Source organism: Coregonus lavaretus, assembly GCF_964263955.1.
Source record: "Coregonus lavaretus genome assembly, chromosome: 2".
NCBI classification, from domain to species: Eukaryota; Metazoa; Chordata; class Actinopteri; order Salmoniformes; family Salmonidae; genus Coregonus; species Coregonus lavaretus.
Genome location: NC_139989.1, coordinates 8,091,512 through 8,111,737, shown reverse-complemented (window position 1 = coordinate 8,111,737; position 20,226 = coordinate 8,091,512). Strand labels below are relative to the sequence as shown.

General features: G+C 44.3%; 2 protein-coding genes across 2 annotated transcripts in view; one reads left to right on the top strand and one right to left on the bottom strand.

Annotated features, from left to right (window-relative positions):
* The window catches only part of LOC311100967 (rho GTPase-activating protein 28-like), a gene marked incomplete at its 3' end in the record, with an annotated part of 52,898 nt that extends 48,370 nt beyond the window's left edge, over window positions 1-4,528 (top strand). Inside the window, exons 10-15 of the mRNA XM_084141972.1 lie at window positions 1,966-2,048; window positions 2,812-3,009; window positions 3,648-3,785; window positions 4,013-4,140; window positions 4,265-4,329; window positions 4,437-4,528. Coding sequence (XP_083998098.1) covers window positions 1,966-2,048; window positions 2,812-3,009; window positions 3,648-3,785; window positions 4,013-4,140; window positions 4,265-4,329; window positions 4,437-4,528 — 704 coding nt within the window. The remainder of the gene's footprint in view (window positions 1-1,965; window positions 2,049-2,811; window positions 3,010-3,647; window positions 3,786-4,012; window positions 4,141-4,264; window positions 4,330-4,436) is intronic.
* A 5,736-nt stretch (window positions 4,529-10,264) lies between these two features.
* LOC311101928 (laminin subunit alpha-1-like) overlaps window positions 10,265-20,226 on the bottom strand; it is a 64,672-nt gene continuing 54,710 nt past the window's right edge. The window contains exons 48-57 of the mRNA XM_084143171.1: window positions 20,006-20,173; window positions 19,364-19,515; window positions 18,773-18,952; window positions 18,357-18,546; window positions 18,120-18,226; window positions 15,901-16,090; window positions 12,378-12,530; window positions 11,560-11,713; window positions 10,953-11,303; window positions 10,265-10,772 (exon numbers count right to left, since the gene is read on the bottom strand). Coding sequence (XP_083999297.1) covers window positions 10,612-10,772; window positions 10,953-11,303; window positions 11,560-11,713; window positions 12,378-12,530; window positions 15,901-16,090; window positions 18,120-18,226; window positions 18,357-18,546; window positions 18,773-18,952; window positions 19,364-19,515; window positions 20,006-20,173 — 1,806 coding nt within the window. The 3' untranslated portion in view covers window positions 10,265-10,611. The remainder of the gene's footprint in view (window positions 10,773-10,952; window positions 11,304-11,559; window positions 11,714-12,377; window positions 12,531-15,900; window positions 16,091-18,119; window positions 18,227-18,356; window positions 18,547-18,772; window positions 18,953-19,363; window positions 19,516-20,005; window positions 20,174-20,226) is intronic.

Below are 20,226 nucleotides of genomic sequence, written 5' to 3'. Positions count from 1 at the left end.
AAGGCCCTTCTCCCCCGATTGCTCAGGTTGACCGGGCGGCCAGCTCTAGGAAGAGTCTTGGTGGTTCCAAACTTCTTCCATTTAAGAATGATGGAGGCCACTGTGTTCTTGGGGATCTTCAATGCTGCTGACATTTTTTGGCACCCTTCCCCAGATCTGTGCCTCAACACAATCCTGTCTCGGAGCTCTACAGACAATTCCTTCGACCTCATGGCTTGGTTTTTGCTCTGACGTACTGTCAACTGTGGGACCTTATATAGACAGGTGTGTGCCTTTTCCAAATCATGTCCAATCAATTTAATTTACCACAGGTGAACTCCAATCAAGTTGTAGAAACATCTCAAGGATGATCAATGGAAACAGGATGCACCTGAGCTCAATTTCGAGTCTCATAGCAAAGGGTCTGAATACTTATGTAAATAAGGTATTTCTGTTTGTTATTTTTAACACATTTGCAAAAATGTCTAAAAACCGGTTTTCGCTTTGTCATTATGGGGTGTGTGTGTGTACATTGATGAGAGAAAAAAAAATGTAATCAATTTTAGAATAAGGCTGTAACGTGGAAAAAGTCAAGGGGTCTGAATACTTTACGAATGCATTGTATGTGGACACCTGCTCGTCGAACATCTCATCCAAAATAATGGGTATTAATATAAAGTTGGTCACCTCTTTGCTGCTATAACCGCCTCCACTCTTCTGGGAAGGCTTTCCACTAGATGTTGGAACAATGCTGCGGGGACTTGCTTCCATTCAGCCACGAGTATTAGTGAGGTCGTACACTGATGTTCGCCGATTAGGCCTGGCTTGCAGTCGGCGTTCCAATTCATCCCAAAGGTGTCCGATGGAGTTGAGGTCAGGGCTCGGTGCAGGCCAGTCAGTTTCTTCCACACCAATCTCGACAAACCATTTCTGTATGGACCTCGCTTTGTGAATGGGGGCATTGTCATGCTGAAACAGGAAAGGGCCTACCCCAAACTGTTGCCACAAAGTTGGAATTACAGAATCGTCTAGAATGTCATTGTATGCTGTAGCGTTAAGATTTCCCTTCACTGGAACTAAGGGACCTAGCCTGAACCATGAAAAACAGCCCCAGACCATTATTCCTCCTCCACCAATCTTTACAGTTGGCACTATGCATTCGGGCAGGTAGCGTTCTCCTGAAATCCACCAAACCCAGATTAGTCCGTTGGACTGCCAGATGGTGAAGCATGATTCATCACTGCAGAGAACGCGTTTCCACTGCTCCAGAGTCCAATGGTGGCGAGCTTTATACCACTCCAGCTGACGCTTGGCATGGCGTATGGTGATCTTAGGCTTGTGTGCGGCTGCTCGGCCATGGAAACCCATTTCTTGAAGCTCTCGACGAACAGTTATTGTGCTGACGTTGCTTCCAGAGGCAGTTTGGAACTCAGTAGTGAGTGTTGCAACCGAGGACAGACAATTTTTACGCTCTACGCGCTTCAGCACTCAGTGGTCCCATTCTGTGAGCTTATGTGGCCTACCACTTCGCAGCTGAGCCGTTGTTGCTCCTAGACATTTCCACTTCACAATAACAGCACTTGCAGTTGACCGGGGCATCTCTAGCAGGGCAGAAATTTGACTAACTGACTTGTTGGAAAGGTGGCATCCTATGACGCTGCCACGTTTAGTCACTGAGCTCTTCAGTAAGGCCATTCTACTGCCAATGTTTGTCTATGGAGATTGCATGGCTGTGTGCTTTATTTTATACACCTGTCAGCAACAGGTGTGGCTGAAATAGCGAAATCCACTAATTTGAAGGGGTTTCAACATACTTTTGTATATATAGTGTATATTTGTTTCTAGTCATTTATGATTCATTTCCATTTTCTCTCCTAAATGTACTCTTAACAATGCCAATAACAGTCAACAACACTTCCACCAGATGGTAGGGTGTGTGTGTGTGTGCTGAAATATCAGTGTGTATTCCGCTCTGTCCCTCCTCAGGTGTCTCCTCTCCCAGACACCAGATCCAGGCTCTGCACCTCCTCATCATGTTGCTCCCTGAGCCCAACAGAGACACACTCAAGGTGAGCTTTGACTAATGACCCTAGGACCCTAAAGGTCAAGTCACTGTGTTGTTCACCTTTGGTCTCCATTTAGGAATCACGTCCTTTGTAGCTATCCCAAGACTCATGATCATGGACTGAGAAACTACACTTTCAACTTTGACCTCACAACCCAAAACACAAACATACACCTATCCCATATATCCAATCCTAAAATAGCTCATATAAGTGCAGGGGCTAAGAGTTTATTTTGAATCTGGCAACTGTGTCCTACTATGCATTTGCTATGCATTCCTATGACTCATTAAGCCAATAGTCACAACCATTCTAAGGGGCGGTTGCCTTCGTAACATGTAAACAACCATGAAGTGTTGCTCAAGCCTCAGTCGAGGTGTAATATGATGACTTATCTCGGCACACTTGAAGTGAACGTGAAGAGCAACAGCCGTGTTTAAGTGTAGTCCCATAAAGAGGTTATCATGTAAAGTTTAGATAAGAGGTGTCAATCCTTATTCAGGTGGGTGTTTTGAAGGTGTGGAGGGAAAACGGGTGATAACCCACTAACGTCCTCTCTTCCTGAGTGTACAGTATATCAAATGACATGTGTAGGATAAGATATGAGTGTGTTTTAGTGTGGGTATATTTTGGGTCAGTAGGCCAGATTTACCCATTGATTGTGCCAGTGCAAAGGTTTAAACTATTTTCTTGAAGGAATAAATCCGAAGGACACACACACACACACACACACACAAAGACCCACTCTAACCCCTCTGTGCCCCTCCAGGCCCTGTTGGAGTTCCTGAGGAAGGTGGTAGCTTATGAAGAAAAGAATAGGATGAGTCTGTGGAACGTGTCCATGATCGTGGCTCCCAACCTCTTCACCTACCGGGGCAAGAACGCCAAGCAGGAGGAGATGCAGGGGGCAGCCGGGGCGGCCCACCTCGTACGGCTACTCATCACATACCAAGACCTGCTCTGGACCGTGAGTTTGCTGCACACGCGCACGTACACGAACACATAGAGATGTGATACATGCGCGCACACACACACACACACACTACACATTCACTACCTCCAAACATATCTTGTCAACAGTCATCTCGCCTCATCAGGACAGAATTGGGTGTTATTCAACTACAGTGGGACTGCAATTTCCCAAATTAGTGGTTGATAGATTACGTCTATACTTCTCAAACTGCTCCAGCATAGCATCTGCAATTTTAAGATTCCAGTACAACCTCTGTAATTCTGCTGAACAAAACCTCCCTTTCAGTAATTCAAGAAAATATTTTTTTTATGTAGACCACAAGGTTTTACTGGAAAACAGTTTTTATGCGAGGCTAATAGACCAGTGCCTACCAAAATGCAAAACTACAAAACTACTGAACAAAAACCCATGAGGGAAGTGATCCAGGCACATTGTATGAAACACAAAGAGCAGCTTGACCCAAATCTGGTGACTGGTGCCTGGCCTATTAGAATGCAATGTCAGTATAGCCCAAATCATCAGTATAGCCCAAATCATCAAGCCTCCGGTCAGATGGGGAGAAAGAGAAGAAAGGGAGAGATGTAAAGAGAAAAAGAGGAGAGAGATTAATAGGTATATTGTTCTCTCCTCAGGTGCCCTGCTTTCTCATCTCCCACGTGAGGAAGTTGAATGAGGCTGGTGCCAGCAAGAAGCCGCCCAGCTCAGAGAAGACCAAGAGGAAGCTGCTACTGATGAGGAAGAGGAACGCCGAGAAGACTGAGAGGAGCGAGGTAATGATTACTGATTTATCGACTCTAAAGTACTTTAACCCCAACTTGAAATGGCCAATTAGATTTATTCTCAATGTTAGTTTGACTAGACAACAATATCATAGGCTATTGGGTGTATGCTTGCTCCTGACAGTACCTAATTGGATGAGGTCGCTAGTACCTTTCAGCATGAGGTGTACTCATGTAATGGGACTTGAATTGAAGTTGGGGCTTTTCTTGGTCCACAGTTGACTGACCTCAGAGAAGGGGTCATCAGGGTTCACGCCCCACAACACGCCAAGATCTCCATGGCAATCCAGTTGGATAACGAGACCAAGGCCAAAGACGTGATGGCGCGCTTCGATTACGAGAACGGGTCAGTGGAGGAAGAGGATGAGGATGATTCGTATTTTTCTGTCCCAGACAGTTATTGATGTTGCTAATGCATACTATAGGGATGTCTGGGTTTATTAAAATCATTCTATTTTTTTCTCTCACAGTCGTGGCACCAGAAGCACTAGCCGGAGGCCAGTACAGTATTTGTTTGAGGTCGGAGGAAACATAGGTATGTATAGTTACATCACTGTTTGACTCAAATTATTTTCAAACACAAATTATTCTTGTCATTTCTCAGTCTTCGTTAACCAAACTAAACAATACTTTTCTCTCTAGGCGAGCGCTGCTTGGACCCTGAGACTCACCTACTAGACGTGTACCATGTGAATCCGCACTGTGAATGGCTTTTAAAACCCACAACCACATGAGAACTGAGGACTCACTCGCTCAACAGTCAGCAAGCAGACTGAACCACTGCCCTCTTGTGGTCGTCCTGGTGAACTGACTATGCATGGAGGTCTTGTTGACTTTAGGTTCAATTGAGGTTTTATCCCAAACAATGGACCACTAAAAAGAGAGAGCGCTTAGAGAGGAACTATGGAGAGAGACATTCTCCTTCTGAAGGAAGGACTCATCTCAGGCCCTGTTTGTGTGATTAAACCTTTTAACAAAATACTAAAAATGACGGAAGCACTATACTCTGAATATCCGGGTTCTGAATGGAAGTATTTGGAGGAGGGACAGCTTTGTGAAGACATGCGCCACACACGTGACTGACGACATCCCATTGCTTGCCATTGGAATTGTTTGGTGCCAGATATTCACCTACTGGGTCGTTCCACCAATTCAGTGCCCTTTGAGGAGAGGAACTCCTTTTACACTACGATTTGGCTATTAGATCCTCAATGTGTCTTTTGAAAAACATATTTAAAAAGGATTAGTCTCACCATATTAAAACAAGAGTTCAGTGTCACGTAACTGGATTGACCTTAAAATGAGGGTCAGACTTAAATGAATCACTAATCTTCAGAAATTACTTTTGTCAAAGCAACAAAATAACTAGGCCTTTACAATGATGGTGAAATGTTGGGGTTAAGTGGCTTAAAATCTTCCTAGAAGTCAGAGGGTGCATTGAGGGACACTTTAGCAAGTCTTTATTAATATTAAAAATCGGATTTATTGAATTCTCCATGTGGTCTATATCAAAGGGCACTTCATTTAATAAAACTGGATTTTAAAATTCAATATTGTGGCACAATTGCTACTTAAAATATCAAAGGGATGCAAAAGGAACTCTTCGTGGAACGACCCTGCTACAGAGACCATGGACACAATAATAGACAGTGATGGGTCCGCTCACTGAACAATGTGTACCACTTCATGCAAGACCCAGTTAAAGATTTACTTGCTATATTTATACCACTAATTTATACTGCTTATTGTATTATTACGCATACTACATATCACTTTTTTAAATCATTTATAAGAGCAGCATGTTGATTGCAAAACCATTGGGAGTGAGGAGATTCAGAAGACTAGCAATTTGGGTTGTTGAGTTCATGATGGTGAGGGACAAGTGGAGATGGGATGACCTGATACTGAATACAGACATTTGCTCCGTCTCAGACGTTGTAACAACTTAATTTCATGGTCTCCTGTCCTGCTGACCACTGATCTGTGTCTAGTACTAATCAGGACAAGGCAGGTGAAAACAACGTAGTGGAAACCTATCCAGTCCTTTTACCTGTCAGTGGTCATCAAGGACATGAGATAAGGAGAGGAAGTGGTTTCAGAGTACTGAGACACATGCCCACATCAGAACTGTGACCAAGGATTCAGGCCATTTTCAAGCCCACCTTCTTTGCTCTTTGGATTTGCATGTTGAGCACTAATATAACAGGTCCAGAACTTAAACCTCTTCCTCCTAACACATCTCCCCACCCCAATGGACTGTGAATGTTGTACAATGTGAATTGTAGAAAACAATGTACACACCACACTATGACTTAACAACCCTCTCAACCAATCCTGTATGTCTAGTCTACATAAGAGGCATGCATTACTAATGAACTAAACTGACTTTGCATGCCTGGAGAGTGCTTACAATACTTACACTAATGAAGGAGAGGAGAAAAGGCATGGAGTGGCCATAAAAAAAGGCTCTTCATAGCAGTGTTTGCCTGGCCTGGTTTCCAAACTGACTTCACTACATTTCACCATCGTTTCATTTCAAACGATGGTAAGCGCAGTGTTCAGTCTGGTTTAACCAGGCTAGCCTTGGCCTGCTAACAGTGTTTGAACTTGTGAATAATGTTTACTTGCAGGGCATGTATGTTTTAGCCCAACCAACCTCTCTCCACTTTGTTATTTTACTCTGTGGTCTTACTGTAGTTCAATGTTTGCCTGTGCCATGGTTGTCAGCCCGTGGTTTTTGTTGTTAAAGTATTCTGTGCTCCCAAATTAGCCTGTCGCAAATGCATCGACAAGACACAAAGGTCGTAATGTTGATATGACTTTGCTCAGGAATTCTTTTGGATTATTTTCATCCTTCCAAAGCCAGTATGTCATTTTTTTATTTTTATGATAATTGTGCACCATATACTCTTACTATGTGTGTATTTTCTGTATATAGCATACTGATTTTTTAAAAACATTTATTTGCATTTATATTAATATTATTTGACCACAGTCGACAGTTTTGGCCAAGTGGCACAATGTATCTGACACAGTAACAACTGAATATAACATCAAGTTAAAAATGGACTTCTCTTTTCCTTCTTTTAAAAAGTCAGTTCAGTTTCACCCCCAAAATAGCATGAAAACTAGATTCAGAACATTATTCTGATAGTACTCCTGGGAAACTGCAGAAAGACAGACAGACATGGTATAGAACGGATAATATCAGAAGGATGACAGCTTTGGAAGCAGCTTTGACAGATGTGGTATGCACTGCATAATACAGTGCCTTTGGAAAAGTATTCAGACCCCTTGACTTTTCCAAATGTTGTTACGTTACAGCCTTATTCTAAAATGGATTTTTTTTAAATGTATCCTAAGCAAACTACACACAATAACCCATAATGACAAAGCGAAAACAGGTTTGTAAAATATTTAGCAAATTCATTAAAAATAAAAAACAGAAATACCTTATTTACATAAGTAATCAGACCCTTTGCTATGAGACTCGAAATTGAGCTCAGGTGCATCCTATTTCCATTGATCATCCTTGAGATGTTTCTAAAACTTGATTGGAGTCCACCTGTGGTAAATTCAATTGATTGGACATGATTTGGAAAGGCACACACCTGTCTATATAAGGTCCCACAGTTGACAGTGCATGTCAGAGCTAAAACCAAGCCATGAGGTTGAAGGAATTGTCCGTAGAGCTCCGAGACAGGATTGTGTAGAGGCACAGATCTGGGGAAGGGTACGAAAACATTTCTGCAGCATTGAAGGTCCCCAAGAACACAGTGGCCTCCATCATTCTTAAATGGAAGAAGTTTGGAACCACCAAGACTCTTCCTAGAGCTGGCCGCCCGGCCAAACTGAGCAATCTCTGTGGAGATGGGAGAACCTTCCAGAAGGACAACCATCTCTGCAGCACTCCACCAATCAGGCCTTTATGGTAGAGTGGCCAGACGGAAGCCACTCCTCAGTAAAAGGCACACGACAGCCTGCTTGGAGTTTGCCAAAAGGCACCTAAAGACTCAGACCATGAGAAACAAGATTCTCTGGTCTGAAGAAACCAAGATTTAACTATTTGGCCTGAATGCCAAGAGTCACGTCTGGAGGAAACCTTGCACCATCCCTGCGGTGAAGCATGGGGGTGGCAGAATCATGCTGTGGGGATGTTTTTCAGCGGCAGGGACTGGAAGACTAGTCAGGATCGAGGGAAAGATGAACAGAGAAAAGTACTGCGAGATCCTTGATGAAAACCTGCTCCAGAGCGCTCAGGACCTCAGACTGGAGTGAAGGTTCACCTTCAAACCAGACTGGGGCGAAGGTTCACCTTCAAACAGGACAACAACCCAAGCACACAGCCAAGACAACGCAGGAGTGGCTTCGGGACAAGTCTCTGAATGTCCTTGAGTGGCCCAGCCAGAGCCCGGACTTGAACCCGATCGAACATCTCTGGAGAGACCTGAAAATAGCTGTGCAGCGACGCTCCCTATCCAACCTGACAGAGCTTGAGAGGATCTGCAGAGAAGAATGGGAGAAACTCCCCAAATACAGGTGTGCCAAGCTTGTAGCGTCATACCCAAGAAGACTCGAGGCTGTAATTGCTACCAAGGTTCTTCAACAAAGTACTGAGCAAAGGGTCTGAATACTTAGTCATGTGAAAAAGTAAGTACACCCCCTGGAAAGTTGTCTTTTGTTTTTACATATTTGGACAGATGGATATGTAATCTTCACTTCAACACTATTGACAGAAAGGTAACCTAATTTAACAAATGACACTGAAAGATTATACTTTGCAATCATTTATTCATCAAAAATCAACAGAAATGCAATTCCAGAGTGTGGAAAAAATAAGTACACCCCTAGCTTCAATATCTTGTGTTGTCCCTTTGGCTGAAATAACTTCATGTAGACGTTTCTTGTAACTGTCTAGCAGTCTCTTACATCGACTGGGAGGAATTTTTGCCCACTCTTCTTTACAGTACTGCTTCAACTGTGTCATGTTCGAGGGCTTTCTTGCATGCACGGCCCGCTTCAAGTCCCCCCACAGCATTTCGATAGGATTGATATATGGGCTTTGACTTGGCCATTCCATAACCCTCCATTTCTTCTTTTTGAGCCATTCTGTTGTAGCTTTGCTTTTGTGTTTTGGATCATTGTCCTGTTGCAAGATCCATGTTCGGTTCAGCTTTTTGACAGATGGCCTCACATTCTCCTCAAGAATTCTCTGGTACAATATAGAATTCATGGTTGACTCAATGATGGCAAGTTGGCCAGGCCCTGAGGTAGCAAAGCAGCCCCAAACCATAATGCCACCGCCTCCATGCTTTACGGTTGGTATGAGGTTCTTCTGTTCAAAGGCAGCGTTTCGTTTTCGCCAAACATGGCATCTGGCATTGCGGCCAAACAACGCCACCTTTGACTCATCTGTCCAGAGCACATTGTTCCAGTAGTTTTGGTCTTTACCTAGATGTTGTCTGGCAAACGTCAGTTGTATCTTGATATTCTTTTTTGAGAGCAGAGGCTTCTTCCTTCCTGACCTCCCATGTAGGCCAAGTTTGTGCAGTCTCTTTCTGACAGTCGACTCATGCACTTCGACATTGATTGTGGCAAGAGAAGCCTGTAGATCCCTTGATGTTACCCTGGGGTTCTTAGAGACTTCTATAAGCATCCTTCGGTCAGCTCTTGGGCTGAATTTGGTGGGACGACCAGTACTAGGTAGATTGCCAGTGGTCTGGAATTTTCTCCATTTGTAGATGAGCCGTCAGACAGTGGAATTATGTACTTAGAATTGCTTGGAAATGGATTTGTAACCTCTTCCAGACTCATGGGCATCAATAATATTTATTCTGATGGCCTCGGATAGGTATTTTGATCTTGGCATGATGTGTTACCACACACCCATATGGTTCAGACCAAACCAGACCAAGTTTCTAATCTTTATGGAAGGCTGGACCCTCCTAAGTTTCTCTCTAATGATTTTCTAATCATTTGCACCTGTTTTGGTGCACCTGATTCTAATATTAACCATTTTGTGATGGTAAAGTTAGGGTGTACTAACTTTTTCAGCAGAAGGAAAATGCATTTTTGTTTATTTTAATTGCATTATATAAAAAAAAAAAAAATTTGATTTGTTAAATTGGGTTACCTTTATCAATGGATGTGGTGGGAATTTAGCTCAAATATCCATGTGTCCAAATATGTTTAAAAAAATACCACTTTCCAGGGGGTCTACTTACTTTTTCACATGATTGTATGTAAATGTAATATTTCCGTTTTATTTTTAATAAATTAGCACCAAAAAATGCAACCTGTTTTTGCTTTGTCATTATGGGGTATTGTGTGTAGACTGAGGGGGAAAGTCAAGGTGTCTGAATACTTTCCGAAGGCACTGTATGTGGGCAAGTGGGTAGCCCTACAGTAATGGAGCCAACAGATCAGCTATGGCTTCACTGCAATACAGATAGCTTACTTACATTCAAAAATGATTTTTTTAAAAGTATTTTATTAACAAATATTAATGTTCTAGAACATCACATATAAAACAAAGACATTCTACTGTCCAATTAATTTGGGGGAGTCAAAATGCACGAAAGAACATTTTTGGAATCATTTTAGAAAATGAGTTGATTTCAAAAAATACATTTTCACATTGATAAAACATTACTACAATCTTTCTTTACAAAACATTACAATTGGAAGTAATTTCATACGTCAAATTTCGATGGTCAAATCATAGGGTCATAGCGTTAGATATGGAATGGTTTGGTATGGCTGTGGTCAAGTTATGGTGGTAAGGTTCTGGTATGGTTGTGGTATTGTTGTGGCAAGGTTATGCGGTGGTGGTGGGGCAGGAGTGGGGTGACACTCCTTGGAGGGTGAAGGCGGTACTGAAGTCCAGGATGTTGGTCACGTGACCCTTGATCAGGCGGATGTTACGCATACAACCACGGAACGGCATTCTGGACGTCAGGCAGTTCTGTTTCACTCCGTCTGTAAAAGAGAGAGCGAGAGGTCAATATGGGTGCCAACAAATTAATTTACTTGACACTGAAATTGATCAACATCAAAGCAAAGGGGTGACAAAGGCCCAGTCCAGTGACGTGTCTTGCATTTAGGGTATAGGGGTTGTTTGTGGACAGTGACTGAAGGTTTTCTAGAGAGGGAACATACCAGGGAAGCCTCCCACGTAGACCGGGTCCTTGGTCTCGGCCGAAGTGGACTGGGGATGGGGGTTGTCAGTGAGTACCGTGACTCCGTCAACGGTCAGACTCAGAGCGTTCTTGGTCTTCTTTGCCAGCAGGGTGTGCCAGCGGCCATCACACAGCCACCAGCCCAGCCGCGACGTGGCCGACAACCGCCCGGCACCGTTGTTCACGTGGAACACCGCCTGTCCGTTGGCTAGCTCCAGTCCGATGGCATCTACCTTGGCGCTACTGACACCGAGGAGGACTCCATCCGGCGCTGTGCTGCGGAACACCATAGCCACCGCCATGTCTGAGCCCACCTTGTACCCATTTTTTACTGCAAGGGAAAAACCACAACTAACCAGTTTAGATCACTGTGTCATACAGTCAAGGGACACAAAGGCACTACCACTTATGTTATTAAACATGCCAAATGTATCTATGTATTGAGCTCGTTAAAATGATGTCATCCTAAGCATTATTCCGGTTGAAAATGTATCAGAAAGGATGCTGAAATATACTTTTTAATTGGCTTTTTTGCATTTTTCGAGTCTTTGCCTTGAAGTATGGAGTGTATGGGCGTTAGTACTCACTCAGAGCAGCATATCCGCTCCCATTGAAGAAGGTCCCGTCCTGGGCTGCGGCGAAGCAGTGAGCAGTAGAGTGTTCGGACACTGGACTCTGGGTGTCCAGCTTAACACTGTTCAGCATCACCTTCTGGATGCAGCCTGCCAAGCTGTGGGTCACCTGCATGAGGGAATACAAATATTAACATTTGGGGTTATGGATAAACATTTACTCAGCAGAAAATGTACCACCTGCTTTCAACACAGAAACAATTATCTAAAAACTATATTTCAGCATGAATAGGAAGTACACTGAGTGTACCAAACATCACTTTCCTAATATTGAGTTGCACCCCCCCTTTTGCCCTCAGAACAGCCTAAATTCGTCGGTGCATGGACTCTACAAGATGTCGAAAGCTTTCCACAGGGTTGCTGTCCCATGTTGACTCCAATGCTTCCCACAGTTGTGTCAACTTGGCTGGATGTCCTTAGGGTGGTGGACCATTCCTGATACACCCGAGAAACTGTTGAGCATGAGAAACCCGTTGCTGTTGCAGTTCTTGACACAAACCGGTGCGCCTGGCACCTACTACCATACCCCGTTCAAAGGCACTTAAATATTTTGTCTTGCCCATTCACCCTCTGAAATGGCACACAATCCATGTCTCAATGCTTATAAAATCCTTTAACCTGTCTCCTCTCCTTCATCTACACTGATTGAAGTGGATTTAACAAGTGACATCAAGAAGGGATCATAGCTTTCACCTGGTCAGTCTCATCGAAAGAGCAGGTGTTCTTAATGTTTTGTACACTCCGTGTATGTTGTGTGGTGTAGTGTGACATACGTTGCCTATCTTCTTGGCAGTGTAGGTGTGAGGCAGTCCTCCCAGATACAGCTTGTTCTCCACATCCAAAGTGTTGCCTTTAGCCGGCACTGGAGCTGACGGCTGGCCGTCTACACTGATCACCACACTCTTCTTATTGAAGTCTGTCTTCACCTGCACACACCCACAGATACATGACAGGGTTAGGGAGAGTTGAGTCCTGACAACCTACATAGTAATATCACTGCTTTCAGTTATGATTTGAAACTAACATGAATTGTGACATACTGTGCATTCGGAAAGAATTCAGATCCCTTCACTTTTTCCATATTTTGTTATGTTACAGCCTTCTTCTAAAATTGATTAAATTATTTGTTTCCCTCATCAATCTACACACAATACACCATAATGACAAAGCAAAAACTGGTTTTTAGATGATTTTTCATAAAATTAGCAAAACATACACATTTACATAAGTATTCAGACCCTTTACTCAGTACTTTGTTGCAGCACCTTTGGCAGCGATTGCAGCTTAGAATATTATTGGGTATGACGCTACAAGCTTCGCACACCTGTATTTGGGGAGTTTCTCCCATTCTCCTCTGCAGATCCTCTCAAGCTCTGTCAGGTTGGATGGGGAGCGTCGCTGCACAGCTATTTTCCGGTCTCTCCAGAGATGTTCGATCAGGTTCATGTCCGGCTGGGCCACGCAAGGATATTCAGAGACTTGTCCCGAAGCCACTCCTGCGTTGTCTTGGCTGTGTGCTTAGGGTCGTTGTCCTGTTGGAAGGTGAACCTTTGCCCCAGTCTGAGGTCCTGAGCGCTCTGGAGTAGGTTTTCATCAAGAATCTCTCTGTACTTTTCTCCATTCATCTTGATCCTGACTAGTCTCTCAGTCCATGCCGCTGAAAAACATCCCTACAGCATGATGCTGCCACCACCATGCTTCACCGTAGGGATGGTATTGGCCAGGTGATGAGTGGTGCCTGGTTTCCTCCAGACCTAAGCTTGGCATTCAGGCCAAGGAGTTCAATCTTGGTTTCATCAGACCAGAGAATCTTGTTTCTCATGGTCCGAGAGTCTTTAAGTGCCTTTTGGCAAACTCCAAGCAGGCTGTCATGAGCCTTTTACTGAGGAGTGGCTTCCGTCTGGCCACTCTACCATAAAGGCCTGATTGGTGGATGCTGCAGAGATGGTTGTCCTTCTGGAAGGTTCTCTCATCTCCACAGAGGAACTGTGGAGCTCTGTTAGAGTGACCATCAGGTTTTTGGTCACCACCCTGACCAAGGCCCTTCTCCCCCAATTGTTCAGTTTGGCTGGGCGGCCAGCTCTAGGAAGAGTATTGATGGTTCCAAACTTCCAAATTTTTTGGTACCCTTCCCCAGATCTGTGCCTCAACACAATTCTGTCTTGGAGCTCTACGGACAATTCCTTCGACCTCATGGCTTGGTTTTAGCTCTGACATGCACTGTCAACTTTGGGACCTTACAGTGACGGAAAAAAGTATTTGATCCCCTGCTGATTTTGTAAGTTTGCCCACTGACAAAGAAATGATCAGTCTATAATTTTAATGGTAGGTTTATTTGAACAGTGAGAGACAGAATAACAACAAATTCCAGAAAAATGCATGTCAGAAATGTTATAAATTGATTTGCATTTTAATGAGGGAAATAAGTATTTGACCCCTCTGCAAAACATGACTTAGTACTTGGTGGCAAAACCCTTGGTGGCAATCACAGAGGTCAGACGTTTCCTATAGTTGGCCACCAGGTTTGTCCCACTCCTCTTTGCAGATCTTCTCCAAGTCATTAAGGTTTCGAGGCTGACGTTTGGCAACTCAAACCTTCAGCTCCCTCCACAGATTTTCTATGGGATTAAGGTCTGGAGACTGGCAAGGCCACTCCAGGATGTTAATGTAATTCTTCTTGAGCCACTCCTTTGTTGCCTTGGCCGTGTGTTTTGGGTCATTGTCATGCTGGAATACCCATCCACGACCCATTTTCAATGCCCTGGCTGAGTGAAGGAGGTTCTCACCCAAGATTTGACGGTACATGGCCCGTCCATCGTCCCTTTGATGCGGTGAAGTTGTCCTGTCCCCTTAGCAGAAAAACACCCCCAAAGCATAATGTTTCCACCTCCATGTTTGACGGTGGGGATGGTGTTCTTGGGGTCATAGGCAGCATTCTTGCTCCTCCAAACACGGCGAGTTGAGTTGATGCCAAAGAGCTCCCTTTTGGTCTCATCTGACCACAACACTTTTACCCAGTTCTCCTCTGAATCATTCAGATGTTCATCGGCAAACTTCAGACGGGCATGTATATGTGCTTTCTTGAGCAGGGGGACCTTGTGGGCGCTGCAGGATTTCAGTCCTTCACGGCGTAGTGTGTTACCAATTGTTTTCTTGGTGACTATGGTCTCAGCTGCCTTGAGATCATTGACAAGATCCTCCCGTGTAGTTCTGGGCTGATTCCTCACCGTTGTCATGATCATTGCAACTCCACGAGGTGAGATCTTGCATGGAGCCCCAGGCCGAGGGAGATTGACAGTTATTTTGTGTTTCTTCCATTTGCGAATAATCATACCAACTGTTGTCACCTTCTCACCAAGCTGCTTGGCGATGGTCTTGTAGCCCATTCCAGCCTTGTGTAGGTCTACAATCTTGTCCATGACATCCTTGGAGAGCTCTTTGGTCTTGGCCATGGGGGAGAGTTTGGAATCTGATTGATTGATTGCTTCTGTGGACAGGTGTCTTTTATACAGGTAACAAGCTGAGATTAGGAGCACTCCCTTTAAGAGTGTGCTCCTAATCTCAGCTCGTTACCTGTATAAAAGACACCTGGGAGCCAGAAATCTTTCTGATTGATAGGGGGTCAAATACTTATTTCCCTCATTAAAATGCAAATCAATTTATAACATTTTTGACATGCGTTTTTCTGGATTTTTTTTTTTGTTATTCTGTCTCTCACTGTTCAAATAAACCTACCATTAAAATTATAGACTGATCATTTCTTTGTCAGTGGGCAAATGTACAAAATCAGCAGGGGATCAAATACTTTTTTCCCTCACTGTATATAGACAGGTGTGTGCCTTTCCAAATCATGTCCAATCAATTGAATTTACCACAGGCGGACTCCAATCAAGTTGTAGAAACATCTCAAGGATGATCAATGGAAACAGGATGCACATGAGCTCAATTTCGAGTCTCATAGCAAAGGGTCTGAATACTTATCTAAGGTATCTGTTTTTAATTTGTAATACATTTGCCAAAATTTCAAAAAACTTGTTTTCGCTTTGTCATTATGGGGTATTGTGTGTAGATTGATGAGGAAAACATTTAATCAATTTTAGAATAAGGCTGTAACGTAACAAAATGTGGAAAAAGTGACAGGGTCTGTATACTTTCTGAATGCACTGTACTTGGGCTTTTTGTATTCATGAATAATATTGTTATGCATCCCTTGAATCGACCAAAATCAACTGCAATTGACCCAAACAAACACTGCAATCTACTATCACTCTGGCCCAGAAGGGTGTAGTCACTAACTGTGTGCCACTGGCCGTCATTGACAGGCACAGGGAAGGTGGCGGTGGCGGGGCCGCTGCCCTTGTCACAGGTGAAGAACAGACGTCCCCCCAGCAGCTGCAGAGTGGCGTAGTCCATCTGGTTGGCGTGGGCCATGTAGTAGAGCAAACCACTCTGGGCAAAGGTACGCACAGACAGCTCCAGAGAGAAACTGTCAGGGAGAGAAGCGAGAAGAGATATGAAGCATTTCATCTACTGACAAAGCTATATTTGGAGTTGGCTATGATGTACTGTAAGATGAAGACTTTTGTTAATGGTTTGGTAGACCTATATATAGGCAATGAATGGATATGACAATTTGTGGATAATTGTCAATAATACACAATTGAAGTGGAAATTTGTTTCGGAGTGACAACCAATCTCATAATAATCATATATTGATGAATGCATCCACCAACCAAAAACCTAGCTGGGTCCCACAACATGTTTGGCATGACAGTGACAATAGAAGTTGGAAAGAGCACACGCAGATCTGGGACCAGGCTAATTGAACTGTGCCTTCCTCTCAATCACAAACAATGTAGGCTACAGTGGAACACTTGAGAAGAGTTCTAGCTATGTCAATGGCAATGTGTAACATTAGCTCTGCTCGTTTCCAAGCAGTGCCTCGTGAATAATAGATATTTAAACAAAGAGAATGGGCCACAGCCGAGACAGGAAATTAGGTAGACCTTAGGGAGGCTATTATAATTCCTCTCTTTAATGAAGAGATATGCACTCATGCTCAGAGAAAAGCAATCAACGATGATGGCCTTAAGAGGTTTTTTTGCCATGCACTATCCTGTATGTTACAAAGTATGTGGACACTTGCTTGTCGAACATCTCATTCCAAAATCATGGGCATTAATTTGGAGTTGGTCCCCACTTTGCTGCTGTATCAGCCTCCACTCTTCTGGGAAGGCGTTCCACTAGATTTTGGAACGTTGCTGCGGGGACTTTCTACATTCAGCCGCAAGAGCATTAGTGAGGTAGGGCACTGATGTTGGGAGATTAGACCTGGCTCGCAGTCGGCATTACAATTCATCCCAAAGGTGTTTGATGGGGTTGAGGTCAGGGCTCTGTGCAGGCCAGTCAAGTTCTTCCACACCGATCTTGACAAACAATTTTGGTATGGACCACAAAGTTGGAAGCACAGAATTGTCTAGAATATCATTATATGCTGTAGCGTTAAGATTTCCCTTCACTGGAACTAAGGGGCCTGAACCATGAAAAACAGCCCTAGAGAATTATTCCACCTCCACCAAACTGTACAGTTGGCGTTATGCATTGGGGCCGGTAGTGTTCTCCTGGCATCCGCCAAACCCAGATTTGTCCGTCGGACTGCCAGATGGTGAAACGCGATTCCACTGCACCAGAGTCCAATGGTGGTGAGCTTTACACCACTCCAGCCGACGCTTGGCATTGCGCATGGTGATCTTAGGCTTGTGTGCGGCCGCTCTGCCATGGAAATCCATTTCATGAAGTTCCACTTTGTCCATGAGAGCCCACAGAGGCTCATCATAATACACCCCTTCTGACATGTGTCTCTTGGGGTCAAACTTCTATGAGTTTAAGTTTTATTTTTGTAATAAAACGTTGCTTCCAGAGCCAGTTTGGAACTCGGTAGAGGACAGACGATTTTTACGCGCTACGCACTTCAGCATTCAGCAGTCCCATTCTGTGAGCTTGTGTGGCCTACCACTTTGTGGCTGAGCCGTTGTTGCTCCTAGACGTTTCCACTTTGACAAACTGACTTGTTGGAAAGGTGGCATCCTGTGACGGTGCCACGTTGAAAGTCACTGAGCTCTTCAGTACGGGCCATTCTACTGCCCGTAATGAAGAGATTGCTTGTCTGTGTGCTCTATTTTATACACCTGTCAGCAACGGTGTGGCTGAAATAGCCGAATCCACTAATTTGAAGGGGTGTCCACATACTAGTGTACCTTCCTACGCCATTTCAATGTACTGGAATGCTGGCTTGAACCTGTTTTACACATGTAGCTATGGGCCAACTGATATCAAGGCTAAAATGACTCAAATTAGACAACACTATGAAGTGAGAATCCTAAATAAATTAATCTAGAATTGTGACAATCATAGAAATAACATAGAATATGATCTCTATGATAAAAACCATGCTGTGCGATCTGTTATGTTTTGAAGTTAGAAGGTAGTTCAACGAGCCAGGTCTCAGTACTGACCTTCTCCTCACTGTGTTAGGGTTGATGCTGAGGACCATGTGACTGTGTCTGGAGATGCCAAACTGGTGGGCCTCTGGGATGGATGTGGTGTTGTCCATCGATGCACACTGGAGAGATGAAGAGAAAGACAAGGAACTATCTATGACAACATAGTGACCTGTTTGAAAGTGGAAGAGCTACAGTAAATCCCAATAGATGAGAGGTGTGTGTGTGTGTGTCTACTCTGGTGGGCTGTACCGTGAGTGTGCCGGGGGTGAGCGCATTGAGCTGGCTGGGGGGTGGTGGAGGGGTTCTGGCAGGGTCCGGAGTGGGTTCGGCCTCCAGGTCAGTGTCGTCAGGTAGGAGGACCCTTTTAGGCCTCTCCTCCAATAGACAGCTGTCCATGTCCACGTTGTGGTACCTCACAGAAGCTGACAGGTCCAACAACCTATAGGGACACAGCACAACACGGGTCCGACCAAAGAGTAACCACCAGGGCCCCAATTGAGGAGGGATGCCATACTCCTTGTTACCAGCGACAAAAAAAAGATTATTCTAGATGATGCTTAGCCTTGCAAACATATTTATGGCATCCTCGATAAAAACAGACTGCTCCAGTATAGTGTGACAAATAAAGTATCATAGTGTATTGTGTGTGTGTGTGTGTGACTCACTTGGCGTCCAGGGCCAGGTTTCTGATGCAGCCGTAGAAGGAGGTGGTTGTTCGGAGCAGCCCGGCGCCCTCTCCTGGTGGGACCCCGCCCATGTACAGAGAGGTGAGGGTCAGAGAGGCCTTCTCTGAGTACAGACGTACCATCTCCTGGTGGTCCTCATCCACTAGTACCACCAACATCCTGGATGGATGACACGCACAGTGGTATGTTACTCAGTGTCAATAATAACAATGCAGTGCTATTCCTCTTAGAATAGACTTCCTGTAAATTATTCCATACTGGACAATATGATTATTAAAGGTACAATCTGCAGTATTTACTGCTGTTCAATGGCCATTTCAAAGTTGCTTTAATCCCATGGCAGTTGTTATATATCCATCCTTTTTATCAACTGAGGGTAGGCCTATGTATAACATCAGCATAGAAAGTTATTGAATAAGGTCACAGACAACACAATAAATGCAGAGGTAATCGTGTGTGTGTGGAAGTATCATTTCAAATGACATCATTTATAATGGCTGAGCCATCCATCAGCATAATATCATGATAGGTGTTACAGCTTAATCAGTCCCTCTTCCTGGTGCCACTCACTTCCTGTTCCTCTGCAGGATGACCGAGTGCTCCTGTCCGTCACTGAAGCTCCCAGAGCGTGATTTCACCACAACCTTGTGGACGCTCCCACCCTCTGCCATGTTGATGTGAACCTCCAAGCGCCCCGACATCAGCATGACTGCCAGGAAGGGCTGGACACAGAAAACATGGTCAATATACGGTTGAACCATAAGTCATTTTGGCAACACTATAATTCTTTATTACATTTACATTTTAGTCATTTAGCAGACGCTCTTATCCAGAGCGACTTACAGTTAGTGAATACATATTTTTTTTATACTGCCCACCCGTGGGAATCGAACCCACAACCCTGGCGTTGCAAACGCCATGCACTATCAACTGAGCTACATCCCTGCCGGCCATTCCCTCCCCTACCCCTGGGCCAATTGTGCGCCGCCCATGAGTCTCCTGGTCGCGACCGGCTGCGACAGAGCCTGGATTCGAACCAGGATCTCTAGTGGCACAGTTAGCACTGCGATGCAGTGCCTTAGACCACTGCGCCACTCAGGAGTATGTACTTTATTGAGCATGTATGAGCTCTTATAATGTCTCATGATATGTTATATATTTAGACTCTGCTATTATTATTTATTTTTTATCACAGTATGTCTGTGGCCTTACCTGGCGAGCCTGTCTGCTTTTGCGGGTGCCTGCCTTGCTGAAGCCTGCCAGGATGATGCCAGTGTCGTTGCGGGTAGAGAAGGAGGCCAACAGCTCCCCCTGGGGGTCAAGAGACACAGCCGGCAGCTCCACATAGCCCTCTTTCAGTACAGACACACTGCGGATAGGCTGGAACACACAAACACACACACACAAGTTACTCATAGGGAATATGGAAAGTA